This window comes from Xylocopa sonorina, chromosome 9 (genome assembly GCF_050948175.1).
Source record: "Xylocopa sonorina isolate GNS202 chromosome 9, iyXylSono1_principal, whole genome shotgun sequence".
NCBI lineage: Eukaryota > Metazoa > Arthropoda > Insecta > Hymenoptera > Apidae > Xylocopa > Xylocopa sonorina.
In genome coordinates, this window is record NC_135201.1 from 12,189,800 (window position 1) to 12,212,720 (window position 22,921).

General features: G+C 36.1%; 7 protein-coding genes and 3 non-coding genes across 10 annotated transcripts; 5 read left to right on the top strand and 5 right to left on the bottom strand.

Moving 5' to 3' along the window:
• Positions 1 to 230: 230 nt before the first annotated feature.
• Positions 231 to 6,300, bottom strand: Rrp5 (Ribosomal RNA Processing 5). The gene is made up of 9 exons (XM_076901175.1): positions 6,182 to 6,300; positions 5,545 to 6,100; positions 4,126 to 5,480; positions 3,990 to 4,039; positions 3,448 to 3,515; positions 2,709 to 2,836; positions 747 to 1,548; positions 509 to 674; positions 231 to 442 (listed from the first exon to the last, which is right to left on the bottom strand). Exons 1-9 carry the CDS (start codon positions 6,242 to 6,244, stop codon positions 274 to 276), a joined length of 3,357 nt encoding a protein of 1,118 aa, XP_076757290.1. The 5' UTR covers positions 6,245 to 6,300; the 3' UTR covers positions 231 to 273.
• Positions 2,205 to 3,316, top strand: Pasi2 (Protein pasi2). The gene is made up of 4 exons (XM_076900239.1): positions 2,205 to 2,399; positions 2,472 to 2,601; positions 2,675 to 3,006; positions 3,075 to 3,316. Exons 1-4 carry the CDS (start codon positions 2,232 to 2,234, stop codon positions 3,174 to 3,176), a joined length of 732 nt encoding a protein of 243 aa, XP_076756354.1. The 5' UTR covers positions 2,205 to 2,231; the 3' UTR covers positions 3,177 to 3,316.
• Positions 6,301 to 6,691: 391 nt separating the features above from the next.
• On the bottom strand, positions 6,692 to 7,504 carry LOC143427244 (NADH dehydrogenase [ubiquinone] 1 alpha subcomplex assembly factor 3). The gene is made up of 3 exons (XM_076901176.1): positions 7,335 to 7,504; positions 7,150 to 7,279; positions 6,692 to 7,084 (listed from the first exon to the last, which is right to left on the bottom strand). Exons 1-3 carry the CDS (start codon positions 7,385 to 7,387, stop codon positions 6,692 to 6,694), a joined length of 576 nt encoding a protein of 191 aa, XP_076757291.1. The 5' UTR covers positions 7,388 to 7,504.
• A 285-nt stretch (positions 7,505 to 7,789) lies between these two features.
• Positions 7,790 to 11,009, top strand: LOC143427647 (uncharacterized). The gene is made up of 6 exons (XM_076901943.1): positions 7,790 to 8,048; positions 8,386 to 9,116; positions 9,196 to 9,318; positions 9,393 to 9,557; positions 9,650 to 9,814; positions 10,426 to 11,009. The coding sequence occupies exons 1-6, from the start codon at positions 8,009 to 8,011 to the stop codon at positions 10,702 to 10,704; spliced, it is 1,503 nt and encodes a 500-aa protein (XP_076758058.1). The 5' UTR covers positions 7,790 to 8,008; the 3' UTR covers positions 10,705 to 11,009.
• Positions 11,010 to 11,598: 589 nt separating this feature from the next.
• LOC143427648 (interferon-related developmental regulator 2) lies at positions 11,599 to 14,915 on the bottom strand. The gene is made up of 6 exons (XM_076901944.1): positions 14,649 to 14,915; positions 12,823 to 13,301; positions 12,501 to 12,754; positions 12,178 to 12,421; positions 11,878 to 12,093; positions 11,599 to 11,794 (listed from the first exon to the last, which is right to left on the bottom strand). Exons 1-6 carry the CDS (start codon positions 14,680 to 14,682, stop codon positions 11,708 to 11,710), a joined length of 1,314 nt encoding a protein of 437 aa, XP_076758059.1. The 5' UTR covers positions 14,683 to 14,915; the 3' UTR covers positions 11,599 to 11,707.
• Positions 14,916 to 15,710: 795 nt separating this feature from the next.
• LOC143427006 (27 kDa hemolymph protein-like) lies at positions 15,711 to 18,494 on the bottom strand. Its single transcript, XM_076900791.1, has 4 exons — positions 18,377 to 18,494; positions 16,470 to 16,940; positions 16,216 to 16,384; positions 15,711 to 16,135 (listed from the first exon to the last, which is right to left on the bottom strand). Exons 1-4 carry the CDS (start codon positions 18,420 to 18,422, stop codon positions 15,919 to 15,921), a joined length of 903 nt encoding a protein of 300 aa, XP_076756906.1. The 5' UTR covers positions 18,423 to 18,494; the 3' UTR covers positions 15,711 to 15,918.
• A 662-nt stretch (positions 18,495 to 19,156) lies between these two features.
• Positions 19,157 to 19,228, top strand: Trnad-guc (transfer RNA aspartic acid (anticodon GUC)). The gene has a single exon. It is a non-coding gene; the product is annotated as a tRNA-Asp (tRNA).
• A 454-nt stretch (positions 19,229 to 19,682) lies between these two features.
• Positions 19,683 to 19,754, top strand: Trnad-guc (transfer RNA aspartic acid (anticodon GUC)). Its single transcript has one exon. It is a non-coding gene; the product is annotated as a tRNA-Asp (tRNA).
• Positions 19,755 to 20,035: 281 nt separating this feature from the next.
• On the top strand, positions 20,036 to 20,106 carry Trnag-gcc (transfer RNA glycine (anticodon GCC)). The gene has a single exon. It is a non-coding gene; the product is annotated as a tRNA-Gly (tRNA).
• Positions 20,107 to 20,863: 757 nt separating this feature from the next.
• On the bottom strand, positions 20,864 to 22,689 carry LOC143427635 (calcyphosin-like protein). The gene is made up of 5 exons (XM_076901917.1): positions 22,556 to 22,689; positions 21,885 to 22,041; positions 21,633 to 21,810; positions 21,347 to 21,556; positions 20,864 to 21,279 (listed from the first exon to the last, which is right to left on the bottom strand). Exons 2-5 carry the CDS (start codon positions 22,037 to 22,039, stop codon positions 21,178 to 21,180), a joined length of 645 nt encoding a protein of 214 aa, XP_076758032.1. The 5' UTR covers positions 22,040 to 22,041; positions 22,556 to 22,689; the 3' UTR covers positions 20,864 to 21,177.
• Between the last annotated feature and the right edge of the window lie 232 nt (positions 22,690 to 22,921).

The window sequence follows — 22,921 nt, forward strand, 5'->3', positions numbered from 1 at the left end:
GAATTAAATGTCGCTGGTAGCCAATCAAAATAGTTTCTGTTAATATTGTACGTTGTTTTAACTAAGTTTCAATGTGCGTTTGCAATAAGTAAATTTCTGTTCTTCCATGTGTAGAAGTAAAATTGTACTCGAATCGAAGAAGTAGATACGGATGAGTATAAAAAAGATTAGCATTAAGATCAAAGTCTTGTATGATCAATGCTTCGCTAAGCCACGAATATATATCCGTGTATGTGTAAATGTTTTATTTAAAATTTATATTATCGGAAGTGGTCAAATATTTTTATTACACTGTTTTTCTACATATTCTACAGCCATCTGTTGAACACGGGCTACGTCCTCCTGAGTACCATACTGTTCCTCGAAACTAATGAACTTTTTGAACAGAGTCTTCATTTTCCTTGGTGGTAATGTCTGAACAATCGCTCTCTCTAATACTTTTCTGTAAGTGCAACATTCTCTTTACATTGTAGAATAACAAGGGAAGCTAAAAGTGAACATGATTTACCTTGCTATGTCAATATCATTAGATTTAATTAAAGCGTCCACGTAACAAGACCATATATCAACTCTCTTAGGATAAGAACTCAAGATATGCTCGAACAGTGTCTGTGCTCTCTCCTTATCACCCAATCTATTTTCCATAAGCGCGAATCTTGCCATTAAGTTTACATCTACATAAAATTAATATATTATTATTGTATTTTTATCTTATTTTAGAAACTTCAAGCCCAGCATATACATACGTTCGGATGCTGGTAAAGACTGCAATGCTCTCTGCATAATGTGCCTCGATTTGTCCTTTAACCCTATCTTTAACAATGCTTCTCCACAGTCTATCCATATCTGAGGATTCTGTTTGAACTTTCCAATCATTGTGTTAATTGTTTTCTCTAATTCAAATTGTCTGCCAGCCTCTGTGTGTACAGTCAGCATGTGCCTATATACTTTTAGAGAATCATTGGACCTAACTGCTTCCTGAAAAACATCATTCAACGATTCTTGGGTTCCGAATTTCGATTCCAAATTTAACCAAGCGTTCCAAACATTTAGACGTTCATTCTCTTCTCTGAAATTAATCGTCTTGACAGCTCTTCTCGCAACCGCTCTTGCCTTATCGATTTCTGCTGTTTGCAAATGATACGCCATATACTGCAACCAAATTATGGAACTGTTTGGACTACCTAGAACCAATCTATCGAATTGATCTACAGAATTTGGTAACTGGTTACTAGCTAATGCTTCTTCTCTCTGCCGAATCTCACGTTCCTTTATCCTTTCTTGTTCTCTACGTTCAGCGGCACTTAATTTCTTTCTTTTCTGCTTTATTTCTCGCTCTACTTCCTCCTCACTGTCGCTAGACGATTCTTTATTTTCAACAAGACTCGATTCTGGTTTCTCATTCCAGAAAAATCCACATTCGGGTATCCTTGGCTTTTTCTCCTCGTCCTTGTAATTAATAACATTGTTACGTGCGTTCTTTGGGCCATCACGTTGTACCAAATTCCTTTTGCGACGAGATCGAGCGACTGACTTCATTTCTTCCGCCTGCAATACGTAAATATCGATACAAATATTGTAACCAGTAATAATATATTAGGTTATGCGATTTCTCATGCCTCGCTACTGTTTTGTAACCAAGGTACACAGTAGCGAAACTCTCCTGACTCGATGTGGCCAAAAATGTAGTGTACATGCGCGAACGTAGCAAGCGATACAAAAGGCAAGGTGGCGCTGACCAACTGTACACTGTGACCGCGTTTCCACTACGAGGTGTACACGACCACAAGAGAAGATCGTAATGCGTAGCTTTCTACATTTTACAGTGATCGTTTTCGATTCGTTCAACACAGTGAAAACAGGGAAAAGACAATACACGATAGAAACGTGACGAACGTTTTACAGAACGAGTGACTTATGGAATTAATCTGGGTCTCTTGGTGCCTAGTGATTTTTCATGCCGCGTCCCTATACGCGCATCTAATTCCCTGATTTAAAACGTCGGGCGTTGGCTCGTGATCGACGTCGATCATCAAAACAACGACTGCGATCTTTGTTTACATTTATGAAACTTATCGCTCGACGAGAAAGAAGTTCGCGCACGTTGTTAACACTGTAGCGCATAAACAGCTGTGGTTTGACAGAAAGTACGTGAGATAATATTTACCTAGGTAAAGAGAAACGAAGCAGGATCTATTCGAGCAGAAAATACGCAGAAGAAATTAGTTAACATGGGTACTTCGGTTTACTCAAACGTTACGACGCGTAGCAGCGTGAATTTAAAGTCTTCGCGTTCGATGCGAAGCGTTAAAATACCTTGGTATCAGAAACCAATTTTGACACACGCCTACCTGTTGGATATTCAACGAGGCGCTATGTTTACAGCAGTCTTTTCATTGGTGAGTAGCAGGTCGAACAGTGGTGCATCGGATCTATAACTTCGGAGACCAATAACTTGTTTCATCTCGCAGTGCTTAGCCATTTTTGCAATTTCTACCTCAATATTCGATCTTTACTGCCTGTCTCAAGCTGCGCCAGGATCGGTTCACTATGGTTATTATATGATATCGTATGAATTCGTTTATGTGGGCAATCGACATGGTGAGACAGCTGTTTAGTTTAGAATGTATAAGAACTAGCACCATAACAGTTTGATGAGCTTATTTCGTTTCAGTTCGCAACGCTCTGGTTGTATTCGCTCTGTTCACCATGCTCTGGGCTATAGCGGTGTTAGCGACTTCTCTGATGCTGATAAGTGCCTTGCGTAAAGAATACGAAAAGAAGATGGTCCCATGGCTGTACAGTTTCGCTGCTTTCACTGTTTTCAGATTGTTCGCTTTCATATTTTCCAGCACGGTGAATGACATGATATTCGGTTACAACATCGCTATGTGTATCCTGTGGATGGTATTCATTTGCTTCTCCGTTTATGGCTGGTTAATTGTCTATTCCTTGTACGTAGAGTTGTGTGATCTGACGAGGCTGGAAGATTTGGCGCATTTGAGGGTAAATGTACTTTCTTTATACGTGGAGGGTAAGAACAAAAAGTACCAATTATTCTTGGTTATTCGTAGATCGGTACCATGCAGTCCTTGAACGCATCCACCACTCATTCTATCGCTGGTTCCCGTCCCACGACGCCACACAGCGCGGTATCGACGATGCCTGCGAATTAGACGCGTAAACGATCGGAGCTCGGAATCCTGGTGCAGGATCGTCGCTACGAATCGAAATTACCATTCCGTCCAAAGTTGAGATGAATTCGTTGTGTAACTTAGATTTTTAATATTAATAAAATCATTTTTTTACCATTGGCTGTCGTCGCCTGTTTTCCATCGAAATGAAACACAAGTACAATGAAGATAAGCAATAGCAGTCGACGAAATCGTAGCTACGTTACAATGCATCTTCAACGAGTTGGAAAACAGCGTAAGCGATATGTATGACTTTTCCCAGAACGTTTAACAGGAATATACCAATCGCAATAATTATTTGCAAAAGTATTCCAAGGGCAGCTGTGGAAATATACATAGCGATTGCAAGACACATTTCGATCGTCTGAAGACAGAAAGGAGAAACGTAAGGTGACAAAAAAACTAAGCAAAAAAAAAGAAGAAAAATAATGAAGGTACAAATATTTCATAATTACTGACTTCTATCAAATTTTGTTAGGAAAAATTATTGAAAGATCGATGGCGCCATCTCTGAGAAAAGTGCTCAAACTGTTCGTAACTGAGTTTCAACTGCACGTAAAGAGATGGCGCCACCAGTATTTCAATAGTTTACTTCGCTGTCGATAACGATGTGCGACCAGTTTGAGCGATCTTCGAATAGATGGCGCCACCGGTCTCAATAATTTACTTCGCTGTCGATAACGATGTGCGATCAGTTTGAGCGATCTTCGGATAGATGGCGCCACTGTGGCGTAAATAAAATTTTTGTTTATATTTTTTATGTTTAATATTAATGTATAAAAATGGTTTGTTCACACTTTCATTGATTTCCTTTTCTTTGGTTTGTGTTGAGGTGGACCGAGTGGCTGAAATACGAAACAAGAAAGACAAAATATGTATTTGTATTAAAAATGATATCCTTGTTCTGCTCATTAATGAAACCTTTACTTACCTTGTTCTCTTGTTTAATCTTCTTGGGTTTCTCTATGTTTTGCTGCTTAACTTGTATTGAATCAGAACTCTCAGTCTCGAGAATTTCTTCAGGCTTTTGCTTCTTTCGTTTTCTCTTACTTCGTTTCTCCTTATTCTCAGTTGCAACTGTGCCATGGGAAGTTTGATACGAGGTCAGATGACTATCCTGCGTTAATATTCCGTTGTCTTCTGTCCGTGGCATATTATTCTTGACACGCTGTGTTGTTCGAGCGACCACGCTAAGAAATATTTTTCCTGATTCTAAATTTACCGATTCGACCTTTGCCAAAATCGTTTGTCCAATGGAATAATTCCAATTCTCATTCGATGCCTCCTTGTCCAGAGCTGTATGCGGAATCCAGCCTATGGCGTTCCCGAAAAATTTAACTAACAATCCATTTTTATGTATTTGGATGATGGTCCCATGATGTTTTGACTTGGGCTTTGCATCTTTTATGTCAGCTAGAACAGGCAAATTGCTAGTTATCAATGATTTCTTCAAAGTAAAGTATATTTTATTTCGGCCAGTGTGAACGGACAGTACTCTCGCTTCCACCTCTTTGTCGACTTTGAATTTTTTCAAAGCACTCAAACCTTCATCGGATACATGCTCTGGTGCAATTTGCCCGTTAAATTTACCAGTTTGCACGTTCACGAAACCAGTTTCTTCATTTATACTAGTGATCTTCACGTTCATCACATCGCCTGGTTTGAAATCGGTTAGTGAAAAGTATTTCTGTTCTAGCAGCGAATGTTCCATAGTACAAACATAAGTTCGGTCCAGCCAGCTGTAGGACAGTACTCTACATCTGTGTGTAGTACCAGGTACAAACTTTTCAACTATTTTATTTATGTCAGTATTTAATCTTTTCAGAGGAACAAATCCTCGTACGTCATTCTTGTTTAACTGCAATACTACTCCATTAGATTCTTTAAACAAGACCACAGCGTTTTCTACAACCTGGCCAGGCTCGATAGTATTGCCTTTAGGTTTATCCAATGTGGAACTGAAGTATGCAAATTTAACAAGTGGTAAAACGTACAACAACGTGCCAGTAATTTCCAGTCCTTTTACATATTTTGACAAAGGTTCATCCAGATATAATTGATTAATATATCCTACATAGTCTTGTCCAAATGATATGTACAGGCCATTAGAGAGAACTTTCCTTACACTGAGGTTAAATTTTGTGCCTGGTGTCAAGCTATCCAATGAGTTGATTTCTATCTTGTTCACCCCCTTAACAAGTTTCTGTTTTAAAGATAATGTGACCGTCGATGCACTCTCGCTTGCTTTAACTTCTTTAATATGGCAGAAAAGCTGTTTACCTGGAACTAAATAAAAAGTTTGCATTACGACTGTTAGTTTTACCATATATGTATATGAAAATTTACTTACACAAGCGTTTGTCGTTATCACATTCCTCAGTAGGAATAAATGCTCTCACGTTTGCTACACCTACATCTACCATATAACCATGATCTTCGATACTACTAATGGAGCACACTATTTTCGAGCCAGTATTTACGTAAGTAACATCCAAATTTTGGTTTATCAACCTAGGTTCAAGAGAAATTGCAATTTGCCACTTTTCCTGTGGTTGTACAGCTTTTATATAACATACAACGTAATCCCCACAGGAGTACAACTCTGGTAAAGGTTTAAAATCATTTGTCTGGTTCTCCAACTCAATTAAACTTTGCAATAGATTTGTATAAGATCCACTAATATCCGTTATTTGAGCACGGCCAATTGTACCGCCTGGTAAAGATATCATCAAGTCATACTCTGTCACTTGAAAAATGCATCCTAACACTACTAATCCTTCCGATATCGTCGAATAGGACAATCTTTCCACAGTTGTAGAAACAAGACTTGTTTCCTCCTCAGTTTCTTTCCTTCCTTTCTGTTTTTCACGATGCTTTTTGCTGACTTTGTCATGCTTATTGAGTAACTATTACAAGAAGCACAATTGTTAATTAGAAGGTAGCCATAAAATATTAAAGTACAATAAACAATTTTATGATAAACTTACTGAATTTGTGGGCTTGTTCTTTAGATTGATCTTCCCACCTCTTGGAAAGCTTTTCAAAGTCATCTAGGAAAAAGAAATGATTGTGAAAACACCTTTCCATAAATCGTATTACAGCTGAACACATGAACCGTACTACACTTACTATTAAGTTCGTGAGGTTATTTTCACAGCACAACAATAACGTAACTCTCCTGATTTTACGTTACCAAAAATGAATCGCGCATACGCGGCATAAGAAAGTTGTCTTATGACGCCATCTGAACTTCTGTCTCACTTGCTCTTTATTCCTTCCTCTCTCTTTTGGTCCACACTATACATACAATACAATATGAATTTTGAAATTGTTTACTATGTCTGTAATTCAATATAGAATTTTATTAATATATACAAATTTCATTTTACACTTATCAACGATAACATTGTTATTAGCATACATTATGAATGAGACTATAATTTGTTAATATAGTCTTATCCATTTGATTTCTATTGCCAATTGTAAATGTTATTTGATTATTCAGATGTTATTTGTTTTGTTTCCGCCTCTGGAGTCTTATTTTTCCAGAAATCATTCTCCTCTTCTAGTGGAGGTATTAAGCCTGCTGCAACGTATCGTCCCTCGGATGCTAAAAAATTATATATACCACAAGCCTGATGCACTGGAAGTATCTCGACTTTGATATTATGCTCTATCAAATGTTTTCTCATCTCTAAAGTCTTTTTGTATTCGTAATTAGTCTCCAAGCCTAAAACGACTAGATCCAATGTTGGGTGTAGGGCAATGAACAAGGATAACGTTTTTTCATTTATATCCTTCGCAGAACTAACGTTCCAAGATAAAAGTGCATTGGAACAAATTGCCAGAGGACCAAGTACAACAGAGTCATTAGATAATTTGAATCCAATCTGTAAGAATAAACTGTTCGCTGACATATAATTCGATTAACTAATTTTGTAACATTCTTTCGTACCGGTAAACATTTGCTTATTAAAATTTGCCCCTGATAGCTCACGTCGCTCGCTAAATTAATGATATTCACTGTAGTTTTACCAGACCCCTCGTACCCCTTCTTAATCGCCGAATTGCTAAATTGTCTGCAACTAAAACATAATTAAGTAAAAAGACCGCTATAATTAAACAAGTGCAACAACCTACCTAGCATTTTGTAACAATTGTCGTAAAGCAAATAATCTTTTAGTCAAAATCATTGTGAGAATACATCCATCTAGCCCTTTAAATGTAAATATCAATAATTGTTCTTTAGACCATTTCCACGTTTCCAACCCCTTATTGAACACCAAAGTAAACGCAACTGACCAATGAGAATTGATATCACTAGATGGCGTTACTTCTTATTGGGACGGATATAAAAATACATAACCTATACAGAACTGTGCACCATTATTATAAACATCTTATTTCAGTTAGAACATTAGGCTAATTTATGTATTTAATTCTTGTATCGTTAAGCGAGCCATAATTAATTCGTCGAGTTCTAACCTTTCTGCAGAGGGGACCAAAGTTTCTAGTTAATTCCTATATATTTTGAAATGGCTGATGCCAGCTTTAGATTCTCGATAATCAATGGCCATTAAATCGATATCATTTGATTGGTCGATTCAAATAGCATCGAAAATTGTACCGGTACGAAAATCTACCGTTTCGAATAGCGAAGAAAATCTAACAATATATCAACCGACTGCATCATGGAGACGTTCGATGTCCCCTTCCAATTTTAGTGTATTTTTAGAAATATTGTATGGAAAATATTTTGTTCGAAAATTGATTGTTTATCTTGGTACGATAGTGGTAACGAACCCGCAACAAAAATGAGCAAAGGCTGTTGGAAATTCGACGAAGAGGACAGAGGTGAGAATGAAATCAGAGGTGACAGGTTATTATGCGTCAAAAGACATAATAAAAAATAAAGAAAAAAAAAATGAATAACTACGATCTGTCGTAGAATTATCGTCTCTAATTGCGATTAACCACTAAGAGCACTAACTATATAACCACGTGTTGCATATGATTTATATATCTTCGAGAAGATTTCCCGGGATGAACGAATCGATTTTACAGAATAGTAGACGTGTTCCGTCTTAATAACCCTTGTTGTAATCTGCTCGGATCTATTTTAACTAAAGAACGTATATTTACTAAATTAATGTAAGCAAAGAAGAAAATTGGACATTTGTTGATTTCATAGCACTATACATAGACATTGACGAAGATGACACGGAAGAGGATAGAGCAAATAGAGAATACAGCTGCTGGGATCGAACGCCTGATATACTTCTAGAGGAAATTTTTTCTTATTTAACTATTCGTGAAAGATACTACGCATCTCTAGTATGTAGATCGTGGTATCGAGCCTTTAAGTTACCAAGAGTTTGGTCCAGCTTTACGTTGGAAGATAACACGCTTACTAGGGGCAAGTTCAATTACCACAGCGGCTGGCAATACGTCTTAGATCATATGAGAACATCGACGTGTTTGAACAAAGTTGGAAGGAATTTCAGATCTCTAATTTTTGAGCCAATGTTGAACTTTTATAATCTTTACGAATTCATGAATATGATATCTTGGTACACGGAGAGACAGGGGTCGGATAATACGTCCGTTGCGGGAGTTGGTACCCATATTCGACATCTTAAATTTACGTTTCCCTGTAACATGGCAAACAGAGACGATCCTGATAGTATTAGACTGTTTGGTACCGGCGGAAAATTATTAGAAGCATTGAAAAGGCTGATGCGTAATTTACGTAATTTAAGATACTTAGAGTTAATAGACCTCATGTTGGACAGTAAGGAAGCTTTACATTTGATGGATGATATCTGTGCGAATTGCACGCAGACATTATCAAAATTGACGTTAATCAATACCACTAGGTATTATTGTCCCCTTCTACATGTAGGAGTATTTATTAATTTAAATGTAAGTTGAGCCCAGTAAGAAATTTATTAAATTCTATCTGGTCAGATCCTTTTACTTGAAATATTCATTTTATACAAAGGTGTTAGTCATTAGTCCTCAGAATCTTCATGAAGATATTATAGATTTACTTGGTTATACTAAATTACAACATCTTCACATTGTCCAAAATCGTTATAGTCCAAAGGACACCACAGTGAGATTGGTAATATTGTTTTAGCATGGAATGCGTTATATTAAATACGATCTTAATGTAATTAATTTTTATTCTATATTTAGCCGCCAGGAAAATCTTGGATAAAAATGAGAAAAAATAATCCTCATATTAAGGTACATTTCGAGGTGGAAAGTTATAAACCCACAGATATACTTTTACCTAATGATTTGTTAGAACATGGTAATATTCCGTGTCACAGTATTGTCTTAGATACACCAAATACGCAGGTCAGTATGCTTATATCATAAACAAAAAAAAAAAATATTAACGAAAATTACTTAATAATTCAGGGTTTGATTATATAGATGAAACATTGCAGATTTCATCCTCGACGGTTCTTAATCATGGAATGTTTTTCGAATCGACGATAAGGGTATATGCATTCAAAGGTCTGACCAGATACTTTGCGTCAAAAAAGTTCTCGCAAAGATTGGATGAAGCGCTAGTGCAATTTTGCAAAATGTGTCCGAATCTTCATACACTGGTATCATTTTGTACTTGAACGAATTTCCGATGTAGCATCGTGGCTTTCTTAAAATCACTGTGTCTCTAACAAAATTCGCTGAACATGTGTGGATGGCATGCAGTCAAATTCTTATACAATTGGCTTGATTGCTGTTCGTGTAAGATTTCATTTAAGTTGTCCCGTAATACTTGTCTATATAATACAAACTCTAAAAAGAAATAGTTTCGAAATGTCAAAAATCTTCTCTCGCCGCTTCTACAGATCTATTTATGTACATGTGTTGTGTGGCAATGTATCATTGATTTGTCAATAGTACACAAGGCGACAGATTTAAATTCAGACCAATTATTGTATCAATGACTTGGAAGCCAATCGGTGGGAGGCGAATGTTTTGCCATGACACATTTGATAACTTGCCTAGGCTTTCGGTTATTAAACGAACGTTATCTCGATGATATATCATTACATTAATCCACGCACAGATTGGTTTCCTTGGGGTCCTGAGTATTTATTTTTCATACAGCTAATACATCTGTAAATGACGTGTAACTAACTCGTAAAGAAAGTCTAAGAGTAGTTTGGGCTAATAACTCTACAAACTTTTACATTCGGTGAATATTTGTCTACAGATGATTCGTGATAAAATATCGACGGCCACCATTTTAGAAATCGTGTCTACAGCAAAGAGCTTGCGTTGTTTGTACGTACGGAGATATTCGATTCTAAAGAAATGCGATGGGGACTGGTTGAAACTAATGAATTGGTCACCAGAACATTATCAGTGGATCAAAAAAAATAGTTGTAGTTACGAGAATACAGAGAAAGAGGTATCTAGAATATTGAATTACAGGTGGCGCATGCTAAATGAAAGGGAATTTAGAGAACAGATGGTGAAGTTACATGTATAGTTTATATAAAAAGGAAAAAGAGAAATATTCTTGTAAAAAAATCTTTTATATCAGAAGCATCGTAATTTAAATGATGATTACATATCTTTATAAAATCCATATACGTGTGGAAAAAGTATGGTGTGCATAGTTTGTATTATTTCGAATTAGTGTAATGTGTTTACACTTGTTAATCTAGCTGTGATGATGTAAATGTTAAAGAGATTACTACTGATTAAAAATTAATTCATTAGGTCGGATTGTTGCGTACAAAGATTTGTACAGTCATTAAAAATATTCTGTTAATAAAAGAACAGTAGTTGCAAGTATCTCTATTTTATTTTACCATACAATGTATAATAAAGAATTTCTATGCTATGTCATAATTTATGTAATTATGTACAATGCCGGTATATATTTATAACCCGTTGACGTGACGAGCTATCCTATTTAAACAGTTATATTTAAGGGTGACCAAACGTAACGTGCGATTTTGCGTACACTCTAAATTAGATATTACTTAACAAAGTTACATCAATAGCACTATCATTAAAATTTATAACAAATATTCTTTATTGTGGAACACTGTATTCACAATGATAAATTTTAAAAATATCATCAATCGATGTTAAGTTTTAGCGGAGTTGACAGAGAAAAAACGAGTAGAATAATTAAACACTTATCGTATATACATGTTTTAATATTGTATATACACAAAATGTAAATAGCATTAAACAAATTTTGTTAACAACAATTGCTTTTAATTATGATTGAGAGTGGATTAAAGTGAATTTCCGGCCTATTAAATTGAGACAGAACCTAAAATATATATAGCACTTTTTCCTCTTCGTTTCTATTTACAATTTAAAACATACCACTGCGGATAATAGTACACGCAATAGATTTTTCTTTCCCATATATAGAACGGTTATAATAAATAAAAATTTAAGTGTTTGGAGTTTTTGTTATTTTTTAAAACATGTTGTTATCTTTCTCTAGCGTATAAAAGCAGAAAGTTGAAGAATCACGGTGCCAAGGCTGCTGATCGTTTGTCTCGATTTTTATTACGTTGAATAGTACGTGCCTTAAAGGCAGCTGCATTCATTAATGTCTATAGAGTGTAATAAGATTAATAATAATTAGTCATCTCATAATTAATCGTATCTTGTGCTGTGTCAGTGATAAGAAATTTACCCGTTCCAATTTAGTCGTTTTCTGGCTCAACGGTATGGGCAAAACTTTGTTACCGAGGTGGAAGATTTCACGCAGCAACTGATTCTCCGCAAGATGAATATTTATACCCGGTCCAAGTAATCTACAGCATGCATTGTATTGAGAACGAGCACACCATCCTTCTAAATACAGAATTTCCTGACCAAATTTTACGTGAACTTCTGGTATAACATCCTCCTGATGACAATCATAAGACGTCAATAATAAAACACCTGTGTAAATATCCTGCGTGTTTCGATGAATTATTATTACAAAACTTACCTCTATGTAACGAAGTATATCTCTGAAATTGGCTCTCTGTTGCTTACGGTCTTTCTTTGCCCTATATTTGTTCGAATCCGTAGCTAGCTCTTTCAACACATCGATTAAATCTAACGACCAATCTTGCTCGTAATCACAGCAGAAGTCGCGTCCCAGTTCAAATATTACAGCCAAAGCCTCTCCAGCTGACAACCTCACGTCCAAATGCGGCGACTCTAATAACTCGCGTAATTTATTCAGTGATCTACAACAAAATAAAATCATTTTATAATTGTTTTTTATTGCTTGGCGCAATTCTTCGAGTTTTATTAAATGATACCTACGGCATATAAGTATTGGTTCTATCGCTGGTAATCAAATTATATATATCAGCTGGGGACATGACCGTTAACAGAAGAGTCCACGATGAAATTGCCGCAGCGTGCATTGCTGCAATTTCTGGGGAAATAGTCGCTATAGCACCATTGCCTTTTAGATAGGAACCAGAAAAGATACCGGATAATAATTGGACAATTTCAATGGTGTCAGCCGCATCATTACCCGATAGGAATTGATTCATGCTGAGAGCCCAGCAACACTACAAATAAACAACCCACAATTGTTATTTATGTGTAAATTGAACTGTTATCTTATTCTTGATATTACCTCTGAACGTGCTTGAGTAGAAGCTGTGGTGTCCGAGGCGATAAAAGTCAAGATACTTTTTAAATTCCTGCAGGCTACTTCTGCACTCTCATATATTCCCAATTGAACACAAAGCAAAGTACTTAATCTGGCTGCTGATGATTGTTCTTCACTGCGCCCTTTCTTCAAACCTCTTTCTATCGAGTCTGTGATAGTCATCTTTCTATCTTCCACAAAATCTGGGACATACTTCAAAGCAAATATTTTCCCTATTCCATTAAAGCAAATCGTTCTGCCTTTCGCGCTTTTCTGTGTTAGACCATCGACTGCCTCCTTCAATTTTTCCTCAAATGCCTCTTGCTGCGCAAATTCATCTACCTCATTATCGTTCACCTCATCTAACATGCTGCGGTTATCAGACTGACTACTGGATACGCTGCATGCATCATTATTGACTGAATCTTCGTCGGATGTTAACTCCGCTCTTTTCCCACCGTGACCTACATAAAAAAGACCTCTTTTAGCATTACGGTACACTGAATAATAAATTAACTAATATTCATATCGAAATTGAAAGTTAAATGATCGGTAATACAGTTAAAAGCTGTTGAAAATGAATACCGTATTGCGCAACATCAAGTCTGAACAGCTGTTATTCTTGAAACGTGTTACAACCTTAACATGTGCAATGGAATTGCGCAAGATCTTTTCAAATCCATGCAGAATTACTTCTAATACCAGTAAAAGATACAAAATAGTTTTTTGCAACATTTACTTAGTTCATAAAATCAGAATTATTGTAACATGTGACATAATACGAATGAATATGCGTTTCCTTTCAGAGGCATTAATAATTGCATAAAAATGCGTGTAGCGTATAATTTATCCCATGCGCGCGCGCGCGCGCGCGACACACAGGTACATCGCTAGTAACAAATTCTATAAAATTATATTCTCTTATTGTTCTCTTTGTTTCGAATTTAATTTGTTTTCATTAACGAATTTTTTGTTGAAATTATCGGACGCAACGAATAAGATAAGAGCTAACGCGACGCTCGCAGTTGCGAATGGATTGATTAAGTATCGGGAATATTGTATGTTTAACATACAACGATAAGTGGATAATAAACGACATCGATGCCGTTCAAATTACGCGTGACGATCTAAATTTGGCATGGAAATGATTCAGAGAAAGCATGGTTCTTTTCTTAAAAACCACGATTCATCCACCCTAACCCTGTCAAGGCTTTCGCTACATCCGGAAGAGCATCGAGCCATCTTCTGCACACGATCGTAACGTCCGTGATTTTAGCGCAGCAAATTTCATCGACGAAACTACGTATTTTCGTAATTCGACTCGAGCTGGCGATTCATCTCGATCGTTCGAGCATCCAATTTTCTTGCATATCTCGCATCCACCCCAGACCCATGTGCGAAAAGCATGAAAGTCACATGGGGATAAGTACTGGTGTTATATATTACGTTATTTCACCTTGAAAAATATCGCCAGGAATTTCGTGCATCTAAATAGATTTTCAGGCCACACGATCGATCAGCGATTCTGTCGCATGATATTGTTCAAAAAAAAAGAAAAAAAAAAGAAAGAAAGAGAAATGGAAATAATTGACAAACCAGACCATGACGTAGAATGAAATAAACGAGATTTAAACGCGGGATGAGTCATTGAAAGGGAATGCTAATAATTGAATAAAGAAGGTGTTCAGTGGCTGCTCGATCCAGGTCTTTCCATCGATATTAATCTGGAATATTTGTTTCGAGCGATCATCCGTTAAGGAAATAAACTAAAGATAGACGCGAAACGGAAGAGAATAGAACAGTTCTCCTACCGGATTTTCCTCTTCTGCCCCCTTTGCCTGGCATCGTTCTTCAGCTTTCCTTATTGCACAATTGATACTAAGAGAAATACTTGATCAAGAGGGTAAATGTCTTGCACTATTAATTTTCTTTCGTATACTGAACGCACTGCATGAATTTTTAATTAGAATCTGATAAAAACTCATTAACATGTTGCGAACTATTCAAAACATACACGTCGAGACAGCCTGCGACGGGCTTTCTCAAGTGCACTGTCTCTCACGAATCGCGAACCTACTCGAACATGGACGAAAATCCCCGAAACGTTCACTGCGCATGCGCGACATTTTTCTTTTCGTATATCGCGAGTCGACCAATAGGCGAGCTGTTCTACGAGAATAACTGAAATTTGAACGCGCACTGGTAAACTCCTGCGAAGCGTCTGTTTATAGAGAATCATCGGAAGAAACATGTGTTGCTTTTCGCGATATTCTTGCAGAAAATGTTCAGTAGCATCTATTTATTAATGTATCACGCAAATAGAGCATTATAATGGTGTTAACATCAATTCGAATTACGTTTATCGTCAAGGTATGAACAATTTTAATATATAAACGAAGTGTATAAACTTGTACTGTTACATCATACGTACCTTAATCGTCGTATAACGAGAGTAAAAGGATGACAAATCAGTTTTCATAATTGTTCATATATTATTTTATATTTTTGAATATAAAAAGTAATTTATGGTAATGTAAAGTTTTATTGTGGATGTAATGTAGGGTTATGTACAACGAACAAATAAATGTCGCAGGAAACGTACGATACAGTTGTAATGTTGTAAGATTGTAAGTGATGTCTGTAAATGTGTACATCTTACGATTGCATGTAATTCGTAGTACTTATGTTACAAGTTTGTACGGATTTCCTCGATTATGTAATACAAAATTAAACATATCCCAAGAGTAGCAAAAGTGAAGAATGGTCTAGGATCTACTTTAATCGTGATTTGTAATTAGCTTGAGTTCACATATTTATATAGACGTATTTACAAATATGTCAGTCCGTAGTGAAGCACCTGGGTCGTCGTAATGTACAATTATGTTCGAATTAACGGAGTAGAAAAAATTTTAGACCCAAGACATCTTCTTGTTATACGCTTGAATATGTACTTTCAAAAATGTCACATTCTTTAATGTGATTCGTTTGATCGTGAGCTAGTCTTAAATAGTGAAATTCATAGTTGTAAAAAACAATCTATTGTTCAAAATCTCGTTTCTTTGCGTATAAATTTCACTGACATTAGTTCCATACGAATCTTGATAATGAAATTACTATGCTGATCATAACCAGGTAACTGACTGTAGAAGTAGAAGCAGAATTTTCAGCGGTCGTAAAATTTTTACACGGTGTTACTTGCCGGATGAAAGTGAAAATAGAATCCACGATGTTTGCTGGTGTGGGATCTGAACATTTTTCCAATTCCTTTATGACACAGGTTTGGAGCTTCATAATATCTCTGCAAAAATGTCACAGAATTAATTTAACATTTATATATCTTTTTTCATTAATTTTTAATACAGATATGTTGTTTCTTACGCGCATTCTGAAGCTCCAAGAACAAGGGATGGTAAGTTGTTTAATCCTGGTAGAGTTGCATTGTTAGGATCAATTTGTGGTATGTAATGTCCGATGGTACGGTTGGCACAGTTTTGCATTTCCTGTTGCTTAGACTCCAAACACTCTGGTCCTTGAGCAGCTATAAAAACTACAAACAATACGAATCTCTTTTAGCAATGTTTGGAAATAATGCTAGCATTTTATTGCAAATAATCTAACAAAAAAATGCTTACGCGCAATGCGATCTCCTTCTTTGAAACATACAAAGTTTAAGAGAGAGTCTGTAATATTTCGAATTATTTTCCCATTTTCCTTCTCTTCTGATTCTAAACAAGGATCTATAGCCGCTGTGAAGTTACTAACACATTTTTTGAGGGTAGGCGTTTTGCGGCAGTAGTTTTTGAACAATAAATCCAAATCTCCAGTGAGTTTGTATTTTCCCATTTCCTTCTCTAACTGTGTTAAGTTAACAAACGATTTAAGGCACTGGTCTAGTTTCGTTGCAGCATCGACTACATTGTCAAATGCTTTCTCTCCCCCATTTTTCTCACATTTTTGTTTGAAAACATTTTGAACTTCTCCTACTACGTTTATCACAGACGAATTAATCTGATTTATGTCTGTACCTTCTGGTAGATTTAGATGGTGCACTATTTCCTCTGCATTTGGAAAATTTTCTTGAGATTTGATTTGTGGCAGAAATGCTGAAACAAAAATAAACAATCTGTCATTGGTACATCAATTTATAGGTATTAACTTTTTAAATTAACAATCATTTATATCTATCGATTATATTTTTAAACTTTCTATAAAACGTTAAAGTTAAAATTATTTATTTTTGCATATATTCAGGGTCTTGTTTTGCAGCGTTTCCTGTTCGAACAGGAAAAAACGCGTCATCCTGTGTGGACTTTGTCGCGATTTGCTTTGGAATCGTCACCAATTATCTTATTATTTTATCTGCATAGTTGCGGACAAAAAGTCATTTCATCAATTTTTTTCTATAGGTTATGACAGGCATAGAATCGTCAATGATAAAAAACTTCGACCAACGGGGAAGATACGTTTAAACATATACGATATTTTTTGTGACGAATCCACAACAAGGCATGTTTTATTATCTTATTAAGTTTGTCATCTGTTTTTACATGTTCTACTGTTTGGTCAATTTGAGCAATCGTTTACTCGTTAGCAAAATGTGCTAACATTCGCTAAACGAGTTTCGTTCAAGAGAAATTCCTCATGTTTCAATCTGATAAATTTCAGTTACGGGTAGGTTGAATTATATGCTTATATGGTTATTATTTTTCTATTTTCTTTGTCCTCCGACACACCATATGGTGTTCAATATCTACGATCCCGACCACTAGATGCAGAACATCAGTACAAAGTACGGAAGCTGAATCAACGTGCAATCTATGCATTCGTCACACGTGTATCATAACGATAAGAATCTGACCGGCACAAAGAAAGGATGCGGTTATATTACGATAATAATTATATTGCGACGATCATTGTACTATGTATTTGCAAATAATTTATAGGGAAATAACCATTAAAGACCCATAAACGGCGTGAATCTAATTAAAATCGTATATTTTATATACGATGGCTGACATTAAGTCCAATAATGTATCGTTATCGATTATCTGAAACACAATCGAAGATCGTTATCGTTCCGTGATCACAAAATTGAACATAATATTCAAGATTTACTAATTTTCTAATCGATATGGAACAACAGCAAGCATATCGAATGATATTCGCATAAATAATTGCGATCATAATTGGTAACGTTAAATAATACAGGTTCTGTATATGCGAACGCAGCGAACCGACATTTATGACATCTAACCCTGGCCTTACTAACAGACCAGCAGTTTTTAATATGAATTCAATAAAAATCCACCGTTCGTAAGCATGAGTTTGCACATGCAACTTTCCTACGTATATCGAGTCCTTCTACGTGTCTTTTTCTCTTGGTTGACACTCGAGCTTCGCTTCACGTTACATTTTGCGCTACAAACAATCACCATGAACTTTGTCAACGGAGAAATACAGCGAAAAAAAAAAGGAAATAATCGTCTACTTCCGTGAAGCTTCGAAACGAGCCATCAGAAGATATCTTATATCAACTTACCGCAAACAAACACCACGGCAGTAAATGTAACCGAGTACTTGGTCATCTCTGTTCCCTCGATGATGCACAGTTTTCGCAAGGACTTGTCAAGTCGTTTAACGATGTCTTTAATGTTCTCCCTCGGTAGATTCTTGGCAAGAAAAATGTATGTACCTATACGACGAAATCACGAGACAGAAAATACTTTTAGCCCCGTGCTGCTGGTGTGTCACTGCATGGGCATTCTGTGAATTCAATATGCACTCTGTTTATTATGAGAAGTGTACACTAATGTGTCACCGTTGCACGGCAGACCAGTAGAAGGATGAGGCACAGAAGGCAAACGAGACACCAGCAATATAGAAAATTGCGGACAGAGTTGGGCCGTAGCGATATGGGCAAGAGATACTCCGCTACTGAGCCAGTAAGCGCGTGCGCTCCGCTTATATGTACCTAAGTACGTTGTTATTTTAATTCTGATCCGGTTTCACGTATGTTACGATACAATGTTCTGTTCAGTACAACAAGTAATGAATATGCTAGCTATGCCGTGGAATTATTATTTTGCCAACGGTGCGGACAAAAAAAATTCATCAATGAAATTAGAAATATATATAGATTTTTATGTTCTCTAGTAACAGTTTGATGTTTTACGCTGAAACTTGCAGAGTTTTGATTGGTTTGTGGTAATACAAAATTTGGATAATTCGTATAGAATATTTCATATGTAAACACAAAAAAATGGATGTATATTTATTAGGTTATTTATGAAGAAAATTTAAAAAAAATAACTTGTAAAATTCCTCGGTAGTATAGTGGTTAGTATCCCCGCCTGTCACGCGGGAGACCGGGGTTCGATTCCCCGCCGGGGAGGTTATTATTTTTGCATTCTTATTTTATGACCAGTACTACCGTATGGTAATAAAACTGTACAATGTACCCATAACTCAAAGGCAATCGCTATAAATCTCTCGATAGTATAGTGGTTAGTATCCGTTACACAATACTTGTAACATGTATTATACATAAAACCATAATGATATTTATGTACACAGAGTTCAGCAGCAGTGGTTACAAAATCCTCGATGATGTAGTGGTTGGTGTACCATTAAAAAGTATTCATAACATCGCGTTAACAAAGTAAAGAAATACTGGTGGTTTCAAAACAATCTCATATCCGATACGATTACGCTATACTACAACAAATTGGCTTATCTTAAGCAAACATAAATGAGAGACCATATAGGGAACCCAGATATGTAACGCATACCTTGCATAAACTGCATAACACTTATGTGAACATAACTTGGCAAAAGTCGTCGAAAAATCCTCGATAGTATAGCGGTTAGTATCCCCGCCTGTCACGCGGGAGACCGGGGTTCGACTCCCCGTCGGGGAGTATATATTTTTTTCTTTTCATACATTTTACATTTGCATTGTTATATTTTATCGAAGCCAAACGAAATCAATGTACTCACACGTGAAAATTAGACGTTAAGTTTATATGCGAGAACGTCATTTTGGAAAGAACTTTATGTCGAGTCTAAGTAGTTTACTATTTTTGGAAAGTACTTTATGTCGAGTTTAAGTAGTTTACTATTTTTGGCTATTTCTTATACATTAAATATAAACCGCATTAAGAACATTTGTACAAATATTTTAGAATGGTCTTCAACAGCAGCATCGGTGGTTCAGTGGTAGAATGCTCGCCTGCCACGCGGGCGGCCCGGGTTCGATTCCCGGCCGATGCAAGACACTTTTTTATTGTATTAAATAGTATGTTCTTTCCGTATTTTTTTTTCAAATCGTAAGTTTCATTCACAAACAGTATCACACGTATCATAAAAGTGATGCAGCCGATGATTTATTTGAGTAGTTTCATGGTAAAGTAGTTTGATAAGCTACCATTATCATGAATTGGTAATTAATCGAAAAATATTAAGTATCGAATTAGTATCGATTTTTATCGATATGTTTAAAAGAAAATAGCTTGCTGAAGGAAAATTCAGACACAGAATGCTAAGTGGAGATTGAAATTATACGAAGCCGAAGAAGGTATAATACGTAGCAACGAAACGTTTTTCTAGGGATTCTTTTCTAAGAATAAACTTAAATAACTCTGTGATAGTTTAAAATATATTGAATCCTAAGGTTTAACTTTAGGTGCAAGGTATGTATATATATATACTACTAGTCTCCATTATATGTTTAATTGAAATAGTCTATTTAGTATACATCTTCGAATAATGATACATAAATTCCTTTCACTCTATTGGACCCTATAACCAACCTTCCGTTTTTAAAAACTATCCGTACAGTTTAATGAAGGACAAGGAAAAAAGTAAGAACATTTTTACAATAAACTAATCTGAAATATATATATATATATGTGTACTTACAGGATATTCAACATATGGATACTTCCTATTATCAGAATCAATTAAATACACGTGCAAAATTGAAAAAGATTTCGTATCAGATTGAGAAATATTCTACTATGATCGATACAGAGTAAGCAAAGTATATATTTTCACGGAAACATATTATCTTTTTGATATTTTTGTTGAGCAGCTTAGTTGCTGCTTCATTGCATTGTATGGAAATTAACCTTCAGGTGAGGTTAGTGGATATGAATTATTACATAAGTCTGATTGTAAGTTTCCGTAAATTGCCTGGAGTTCATATGTATGAATTTTTTATCAGTCTATACTAGCCGTGTGAATACTTCAAAGGTTGATATTAATCGTCGAAGTCATAAGTGATGAAAAGCTGATCAAAATGGAACTGGTGAAACATCTATTGTTGTAAATCTGTGTAAAAGTTCAAAGTTTATAAGCATTTCGCATCATAAGATCGAAGTAAGCGTCATGATCGATGCTGGCACTGATCGCGCTGTAATAGTTCATGAATTCTTCTTCTGTGACCTGCAATGAGAACCACTGAGGCTATAGCGCTGCTCAAAACAGTTTTCTTAAGAAAAGAGATACTCACAATGCCATTTTTAGTGTTATTCTGTTCAAAATTTGCGAGAAATTTATTCAGAATACTTTCTTCACTTTCCTCGCCGCTGATATAACGAGGATGATTCTTAACGTTATAAACACCTTTCAGATCTTCGACCGTGATCACACCATCGCCTGTCTTGTCTAATTTCTTGAAGGCTTGACTCACTACATTTCTGCGACTTTGAGACATTGGAGGCTGAAAAAGAATGATGTTCTTCTTTGACCTGGTTATCGATTCGAACTAGCCGCATACCTGTACAAATTACACGCACTCTTATACCAACGATGAATTCATCGACACTGATATTTCCGTCGTTGTCTGTATCGAAGGCGTTAAAGATTTCCTGGATCTCCTCATCCGGAACGTCCAAGTCACTCTCATGAAGGCCAGTAGTAAATTCCTCCAGATTTAACTTTTTATTTCCATCTTCGTCCATGCGACGGAATGCTCTATAAAAAGTAGAATACGATGAAAATCATTGATAACTTTCGAAAATAGCCCCAAAAACATTTACAGAACTTACCTACCCAGGCCAAGGATGCCATTTGCACCCCTGGCTAGGCAGAGCAAACGAAGTTTCTCTATGCTGTCCGTGGTGCTGTGCAGGGCCCGTTGGGCCTTATTGATCATTTCAATCTCTTGTCTGGTCGTCGCGCTTTGAGGTCTGTTCAGGAACATCCCTGAAAGAGAAATCTATATCATGACTCATGGCTATGACTCACGTGTCCAAGAGAGAGGGAAAACAAATCTGCATCCAACTCTTTAACTCCTCAGTTACTTTAACGTAAAACGAATCTACTGAGACTGACCATTTTAGGGAATTTATCACCAATCTTAACTACTTCAGTCCAATTATATACATTCAAATATTAATTTTTGTCTTTATAATTTTAGTTGGATGGAAACAGAGAAAGATGGTATGTTCGTGGATTTTTGGCGCTTTGAAAATTAAGATTTAAAATTTGTTACAAATGTTTTGCTATTTTAATATCGTATCGATAATGCAGGAAATGATATTGCAATAGCAAAACGATACTTTGTACAAATATCGTTTTATGGAAAACGAAGTTATATGGGAAATATCAATCAAGTTAAGTGCGACAGGTTTTCAGAAATGCAGTCAGAAAAGCTATGCCAGTTACATTCATTTAAAAACAAGATACTAGTAAGTGGTAATTTTATATTTTAGCTTACCGTGATATCCAAATAGTGATGTTGGAACTACATGTACCGGTTCTCTGAAAAATGTTGATCACCTGACGGTTATGACGAATGAATTAGAAATTCGAGGCTCCTCAGAAGAGAACCACAAAACGAGTAGTGACAAGGGATCCTCTCGACGGAAGTCCGCATATTCTATAGGAAGACACACATTGGATTACACGTGTAACAGACAAGTCATATTCACGTATTAAAACGAGGTGTGTTCAATGTGTGTAATCGGTAGAATGGTTTGTAGGAAACGTATCCATAACGACCGATATGTCACAACATGTGTATCGGAAAAAATTCACGCTTGATCAGTCACTGATAATTTCCTGCCGATAATAATACAGCTGC